Source organism: Oncorhynchus clarkii, chromosome 18 (assembly GCF_045791955.1).
Source record: "Oncorhynchus clarkii lewisi isolate Uvic-CL-2024 chromosome 18, UVic_Ocla_1.0, whole genome shotgun sequence".
Lineage (NCBI taxonomy): Eukaryota > Metazoa > Chordata > Actinopteri > Salmoniformes > Salmonidae > Oncorhynchus > Oncorhynchus clarkii.
Genome location: NC_092164.1, coordinates 17280034 through 17288538, shown reverse-complemented (window position 1 = coordinate 17288538; position 8505 = coordinate 17280034). Strand labels below are relative to the sequence as shown.

The 8505-nt window shown below is 42.3% G+C and overlaps 1 protein-coding gene across 2 annotated transcripts in view; it reads right to left on the bottom strand.

The window, feature by feature from the left end:
• Positions 1-8505, bottom strand: part of LOC139373101 (phospholipase D1-like) — a 23296-nt gene extending 14791 nt beyond the window's left edge. Inside the window, exons 1-9 of one of the 2 annotated variants that reach the window (XM_071113201.1) lie at positions 8347-8505; positions 4399-4623; positions 4131-4300; positions 3923-4065; positions 2315-2423; positions 2127-2192; positions 488-546; positions 270-362; positions 28-180 (exon numbers count right to left, since the gene is read on the bottom strand). In XM_071113201.1, the coding sequence (XP_070969302.1) occupies positions 28-180; positions 270-362; positions 488-546; positions 2127-2192; positions 2315-2423; positions 3923-4065; positions 4131-4300; positions 4399-4591 (986 nt within the window). In that variant the 5' untranslated portion in view covers positions 4592-4623; positions 8347-8505. The remainder of the gene's footprint in view (positions 1-27; positions 181-269; positions 363-487; positions 547-2126; positions 2193-2314; positions 2424-3922; positions 4066-4130; positions 4301-4398; positions 4624-8346) is intronic. The other variant, XM_071113202.1, reaches the window with a different exon arrangement.

The window sequence follows — 8505 nt, the reverse complement described above, 5'->3', positions numbered from 1 at the left end:
CCTAGCATGTCTGTACACACATCACACCTGGAGAGGCTGTCGATGCGTACTCCGTATTTGGTCTCTGTGTCTTTGGAGTCCATTTTGACGCTGAACTCTTTGTCCAACAGGAGAACAAAGGAAATGGCTCCTGAGTCTGGCTTCATGTAGAAGAGGAACGAATCCTTCATCACCAACCAGCTACACACACACACACACAGGGAGAGATACATCAGTGTGTGCGCGTGAATGTTTGTGCGTGCATTGTGTTTGTACGTGTGTGTACTAACCGTTTAGACCAGCGGTAGCAGACTTCACTGTGACCACAGCAGTTCAAGCCTGGGATACGATGACCTCCGGAACGCTTGTGTATCATCCCCTCCCTGAAACATGTTTAAATGATGAATACACAAAATAAAACAAATCTATTTTCAGCTATTCCAATAACAATGGGCATGACGGCGCAGTCATAAAGACAGGATCTGTTAATGAATCTGTTGTTCCTCACAGTCCTTTAGGTCCCAGGTCATGGATGAAGGACATCTGGCTGACGTCTATAAACTCCATCTGAGGAGAGAGAGGAACCGTATTAATGGGTATTAGATAAAGAGAGAAGTAGTAGTTGTTCCAGCTCCGGTCGCCTATAGTCTAGTCTAGTTTAGTAGTAGAGGGGCTATGTCATCAGCCCTCAACCCTCAAAGTTCCGTAATGGGGTGTTGCAGGAATTAAATTCCTCTATGTTTTAACACCCAATTAAAATTAAACACTGTCAATTCATAAGGATTTGTATGACCCTTATTTTATCAAATGGACAGAGCCCAGTCTTAAAGTCAACCAGCAGCTTTTATTCACGATAGTACTGCCCATTACACATTTTACCACAGGTTATAAACTGAAAATGACGTCATTAGTTTCAGTACTAGCCCATGTCATCTCCGCTGTAGTACAATGGCTGTATGGTTCTCACATGTCTCTCCCTATTTAAGATAATATATTACCGAGCCAAGGCCATGCTTGTGTAGATAAGCCTTCTAGCCAGACTGGCTATAAGTTCATTCATTTCTACCATGGTACAGACAGTCATTGTTCTAATTCTTGATTATATTTACACACATTATATTCAGTACTAGGATTAGAAAGAAAATTCATACATATACAGTGACACAATAGTATTCTGATTAGTACATATACAGTAACATAATAGTATTCTGATTAGTACATATACAGTAACATAATAGTATTCTGATTAGTACATATACAGTAACATAATAGTATTCTGATTAGTACATATACAGTGACATAATAGTATTCTGATTAGTACATATACAGTAACATAATAGTATTCTGATTAGTACATATACAGTAACATAATAGTATTCTGATTAGTACATATACAGTGACATAATAGTATTCTGATTAGTACATATACAGTAACATAATAGTATTCTGATTAGTACATATACAGTAACATAATAGTATTCTGATTAGTACATATACAGTAACATAATAGTATTCTGATTAGTCAGTCCTGATTGAAATGTATACATAATTAGTCATCATTGATAAAAATTCCCTTAACATGGGGCCAAAATGGCAGCCATCTTGTTCAGGGAGAAATTCAAAACCAGTCTAATTGCAATGAATGGCAGTAGAGGCCTAATCCTGGTTTTACTTATGCAGGGAAAAAAAAGTAAGGCATGTGGTGTATCAGAAATTGTGTAATGGAATTATAGTCAACCTAGAATATTGTCATATCATTTTAAATACAGTTTATACAGGTTTTATACACATTTTCTGTATAAATAGCCTCTAAATATATGTAAACAGACCGTACATGCCTCAGATTTCTTGGAAAGCTGAAAGTGCCATTATATGATACAATATCAGAAGTCCTATCATCAACTGATTTGAGACAGTGTATGGCTGTGGATTGACTGTATTGTTTGAATAGAATGTTGGCATATTGGCAGTTAATTAAAAAAAATCTATCCTCTAAAAGGGTCTGGCTGGTTAACACAAATCCAGTCCAGATAAATTCTTCAAATTCTGTATTTGACACAATATCTTATCACAGCACTGGAAAACCATGGTTGACCAACTCCCTGACCATCATAAGAATCATGAGTAGGTTCATGAGTAGTACTCACAGTGTGGTAGTATTTCCTGTACATGGCCATCCTTAGAAGCTTGTTCAGATAATCTTCCAGCTGTTTCTGTACAGGGAACATAATAAATGCAGTATTACTACAGTAGATGTACTGTACAGTGTTTATATGAAGTATATACTGTATTCTTCTATAAAGTTAAAACGACAAGCACACTCAAACACACCTACCCTTCTGCTGTAGACCTGTTCGTCTTGTGCCAACTCATCTCCGCCACGCGGTAGCTCCGGCATATGTCTGGCTTCACTCTTCTTCATTGTCCTCCTCCTCGTTGTGTGGCTGAGAGAGAGAGAGAGAGAGAGAGAGAGAGAGAGAGAGAGAGAGAGAGAGAGAGAGAGAGAGAGAGAGAGAGAGAGAGAGAGAGAGAGGAGAGAGAGAGAGAGAGAGAGACAGAGAGAGAGGAGAGCGAGAGAGAGAGACAGAGACAGAGAGAGAGGAGAGAGAGAGAGAGAGAGAGAGAGAGAAAGAGGAGAGAGAGAGCGAGAGAGAGGGAGAGAGAGACAGAGAGAGAGAGAGAGGGAGAGAGAGACAGAGAGAGAGAGAGAGAGAGAAAGAGGAGAGAGAGAGAGAGGTAAGGAGTGGTAAGGTAGGGTCACTCACTGGTATTGGGGATAAATAAAATGTACATCTACTGTACATCTACTGTACCGTGAAGAAATATTTCTATGATCAAAATTTGTAGTATCTCATTTAGTATTTGATCACTTTACTTTTCTATTTGGATTTCATGTAATGGACACAAAATAATCAAAATTGGTGAAGTGAAATTTAAAAAATAACTTGTTTCAAAAAAAGAATAAAAAGGCAAAAAAAGAAAAGTGGTGCATGCATGTATTCACACCCTTCGCTATGAAACCCCTAAATAAGATCTGGTGCCTTCAGATGTCACATAATTACTTAAATAAAGTCCACCTGTGTGCAGGTATGTGGGAGACTCCCCAAACATATGGAAGAAGGGTGGTCAGATGAAACTAAAATTGAGCTTTTTGGCTTTTAAGGAAAATGCTATGTCTGACGCAAACCCAACACCTCTCATCACCCCGAGAACACATCCCCACAGGGAAACATGGTGGTGGCAGCATCATGCTGTGGGAATGTTTTTCATAGGCAGGGACTGGGAAACTGGTCAGAATTGAAAAGATGATGGATGGGGCTAAATACAGGGAAATTCTTGAGGGAAACCTTTCAGTCTTCCAGAGATTTGAGACTGGGACGTAGGTTCACCTTCCAGCAGGACAATGACCCTAAGTATACTGCTAAAGCAACACTCGAGTCGTTTAAGAGGAAACATTTAAATGTCTTGGAATGGCCTAGTCAAAGCCCAGACCTCAATCCATTTGAGAATCTGTGGTACGACCTGAGATTGCTGTACACCAGCGGAACCCATCCAACTTGAAGGAGCTGGAGCAGTTTTGCCTTGAAGAATGGGCAAAAATCCCAGTGGCTAGATGTGCCAAGCTTATAGAGACATATGCCAAGAGACTTGCAGCAGTAATTGCTGAAAAAGGTGGCTCTACAAAGTATTGACTTTGGGGGAGGTGAATAGTTATGCACGCTCAAGTTTTCTGTTTTTTTGTCTCATTTGTTGTTTGTCTCACAAGAAAAATATTTGGCATCTTCAAAGTGATAGGCATGTCGTGTAAATCAAATGATACAACCCCCCCAAAAAAATATATTTTACTTCCAGGTTGTAAGGCAACAAAATAGGAAAAATGCCAAGAGGGGTGAATGCTTTCACATGCCACTGTATTTGTGTGTGTGTCTGTGTGTGAGTGTACCTGCGGGAGGGTAGCGGCACCCTCATGAACATCTTGTATCGGACCAGTTCTCTGTGGAGGTCCATGAAGTGTTTCTCCTTTCTCTTGACCACCCAGCTGAACTCTCCATGTCTCAGCTCAATCTTAAACACTGCAGGCTGACTCTACACAGACAGAGATCAAGTGTGAATGTGTGCGTGTGTGTGAGCGTGCATGTGTGTGTGGGTACCTTGTTGACACTCCTCTGTGCCGTGATGTTGAACCTGTCCTGGGCTGTGTTGAACCTCTCCACCTCCAGTATCTTAGCAGTGATGGGGACAGTAGGGAGATAGACCCTGGCTTCAGACTCCTTAAAACCCACGGTGTGATACACAGCACTGAACCCTATACGACTGTCCCCTGGAGAGGTAGCGAAAAAGCCAATTGGATACATCTCTCATCATATCATTCATATCAAGAGCTCTCACACACACACACACACACACACATACACACACCTATGGTGGTAGGGTCATTGTCAGTCTCCTCTCCATCTCCCATGTCCAACTCTCTGGTGTCCAAACTCTCAACTACGTCCGACATCTTCCTGCTGATGCCGAGGCCGTCTGTGATGTCACCGGGTTCCACAGCAATGTCAGAGGGGTCAGAGGTCGTCAGTTGAAGGCGGTGGGGGGGGTCTTTATCCAGCATGCTTAGCTCTCAGCCGTCAGAACAGGGCACACCTGGATGAGAGGAGGAGAAGAGAGGAGAACTTGAACTGTTGAATAGTCATAACGTTGTCTGCTTTGTAGAGAAGTTGTTTCTGTCCAAGAGTAAGAGACAGCTGTATGTTGCGCTGCATGTATTATCACTTTCTACTGCAGTGCAGATCATCCCTGCAGCAGTGTGTGTGGGTGTGTGGGTGGGTGGGTGTGTGTGTGTATGTACGTTCTTGCCTGTGTGTGAACTTGAATTTGAGGGAGAAACACACATACCTGACATCCTTCCCCTCAAATTCAAGACTCCCACACACACACACATCCCAGAATAGAACCAATGGCTGTCCACTAACAGTAGAGGGCCATTGGTTAGAGATGCTGCTACCTCATTGGCTGACGCTGGCCCTGCAGAGAGCTACAGGAAGTCAATGGAAGCTGTCTTCCAAAATAGTAGAGTATAGAACAGTGTGTGTGTATAATGGGTAGGACTGGACCAGTACTATAATTAATGTCTTACTGGAGACTATAATGCCAGTCATTAAAGCTCTGCTTGTACTCTACAGTAAGACTCTCAGCACACAGAGTAGACTACATATCACTGCCAGGGTCAGAGAGAAATAATCATCTTAACAGGCACTGGGCCTTTCCAAACACACCACATTAAAGACAGAACCCAAGTGTGTGTGTCCTTAGTGCAACGCCAAGCCAGACAGACAGACAGGCGGGGCTCCATGGCAACAAGAGGGATGTGATGTCATTTCTGGTCAGAAGCCTAGAAAGTTCTCTGAGGAATGTCAAGGCCGGCGTGCGCACACACTCACACACACACATTTGACTGTAAAACTCTGTTGGCTTACAACAGTGTCTGGCTCTTTGTGTGTGGTAGCATGTTGAGTCTTGTTTTGTGTGTGTTACGCTGTCATGATGACGTCTGTGTGTGTCAGTGAGTTCTGTCTGGCCTCAGAAGACCTTCAGATAATCTTCTAGACTAGTGTGTTGTATTTGGTGTCCTATTTGTATTTGTATTTATGAGGGATCCCCGCTACTTCCTGCCAAGGCAGCAGCTACTCTTCCTGGGGTACAAACAAGTTAAAGCACTTACATTACACATAAAACAAAAGACAAAACAGTCCATCATATAACGTTATTACATCACTGCATATCTACAATACAAATACCTTTTTTTTTTTTTGCGTATTACGCATGCTCAGAATGATAGCAGACACTGTGTGTGAAGCTGTGTATGTGTGTGATTTATGTCAGTGGGGCATCGCCCACCCTAGTGTCTTGGGTTTCCGCCCACTATAGCGATGACCTAGAAGTCAGCCGTAGCACGGCACAGTGTGTGTGTGTGTGTGTGGGTTTGAATTCTCTCTCTCTCTTTCCGTCGCTCACTCTCTGTGACACACACACACACACGGACACAAACACACACACACACCGCTTTAGGTCTCGCCCGAGGCCTCTGTCATGTCCCAGTGGAATGGAATTGTTATTCTTCAGTCAGTACTAGAATGAATGGGATCAGAGAAAGAGAGAGGGGGGGGGGTGATAGAGAGAGAGAGGGGGTTAAAGAAGAGGGGGAGAGAGAGTGAGAGAGAGAGAGAGAGAGAGAGAGGTAGCAAGAGATGACAGATGGAGTGTTGCTTTTATCTACTTCCTGTTTCCTGTCCGGGGTTGTCATGATGATGGTTTTTGGCAAATAGGAGAAAACTATAAATACCAGCTACTCTATGTCGCCAAACATTATCCTTCCTTATTTTTCTATTCATTTTTGATAAATTGTTATCTACACACGCACAAAGACACACACACACACACACACGCACATACCAGAAAGATAAGTGAGAAGAGATTTGTGGACACAACATGGCATTTACAGTCAATGTGGTGCCAACCTCCGCCTAGCACAGATGACAGAGAGAGAGCAACAGAGTGAGAGAGTGGACTGTGACACCTCTGTCTCTGCCTACACTAAAGCTGTTTATTATCTAATCATTTAAACACTGGAGAAAGAGAAAGAGGGAGAGAGAGAGAGAGAGAGAGACAGATCGAGAGAGAGAGAGAGACAGAGAGAGAGAAAGAGAGAGAGAGAGAGAGAGAGAGAGAGAGAGAGAGAGAGAGGGGGGGGGGGTAATTATTATCACCAGAGCTGAGTCCTGCTGGCTGTAGTACAAGGCTTCATTGTACACATCTTTCTAACACAAAAAAAAAGTATTCTACTTTCCAGCAGGTGGTTTGAGTTTACATGTTGGCTTGCTCTCTGAGCTGAAACCACCTGTGTGTGTGGGGACCAAAAGTTGCCACAAGGATAGTGAAACAAGGAAAATTCTCCCACATGGGGACATTTCCCACATCCCCATGAGGACAATGACTATGTTAATCTTAGGGGTTAGGTTTAGGGTTAGAATTAGGGTTAGAATTAGGGATAGGGTTAGAGTTAGGGATTAGGGGTTAGGGTTAGGTTTAGAATTAGGGATAGGGTTAGAGTTAGGGATTAGGGTTAGGTTTAGGGTTAGAATTAGGGTTAGAATTAGGGACAGGGTTAGAGTTAGGGATTAGGGGTAAGGGTTAGAATTAGGGATAGGGTTAGAGTTAGGGATTAGGGGCTAGGGTTAGGGGTGAGGGAAAATAGGATTTTGAATGCAAAAATAATGTGTGTGTGTGTGTGTGTGTGTGTGTGTGTGTGTGTGTGTGCACGTGTGTGTGGGAATGAGAGTGTGCACCGTTTCACAAATGTTGACAATGACTGTTACAGTTATCCTATTTGGATGAATGACTGATCAAACATAATGACTGATCAAATATAATGACTGATCAAACATAATGACTGATCAAACATACTGACTGATCAAATATAATGACTGATCAAACATACTGACTGATCAAACATACTGACTGATCAAACATAATGACCGATCAAACATAATGACTGATCAAACATAATGACTGATCAAACATACTGACTGATCAAATATAATGACTGATCAAACATAATGACTGATCAAACATAATGACTGATCAAACATACTGACTGATCAAATATAATGACTGATCAAACATAATGACTGATCAAACATAATGACTGATCAAATATAATGACTGATCAAACTAGACAGAATGACAAGACAGAGAGCTAGTCAATACAGTCAGACTAGACCTCGTCATCCAGCCAGAGGCTTCTAACTGCTCCACCATAGTTAATATGTATTCAGGAACAGGATGTGTAGAGCAGAGAGAGGGAGACAAGAGGTCATGAAACTCAGCTATGATTGTTTTGTTAGGAGAGGAGCCCAGCAGAACTGTGTAATGTCTTATATCACCTACAACAACAAAGAGACTCGGTGTAGTCTTTGAAACGTTGAATCTGTTCTACAAATGTGGCAAGTAACAACGTTACCAATAAAGACGGCACATGTACTGGTGAGGAGAAAATAAGAGGGAGGAAAGGCGAGAAGGAGAGGGAGAGTGAGAGAGCAGTAGGGTGAGGAGAAGGGGATATGAACAAGGGAGTGAGTTGAAGGAAATGGAGAGGGAAGAAAAGGAGAGAGGGAGAGAACAGAGAACAGAACTGTTCAGCTAGCGAGGGACAGTCAGTCAGACATTTCAAAAGCAGCAACAAGCTTTCACAACATGGTGGGAGAGAGAGAGATAAGGTACACACACACACACACACACACACTACTTCTCCATTGGAACAAATATAGAACAGGGTGACAGAGAGAGAGAAAGAAAAACTTCACTGACCTGCTCCTGTCCTCATTTTGATTTGTCCCTCTTCTAGACTACTGAGTAGACTAAACACACACATGTGCACACACTACAAACATACACACACCCTATACACACTCAGTGTACTGTTCCTCTTGTATAACAGAGTGTATGTGAACGAATGTACTGTGGAAA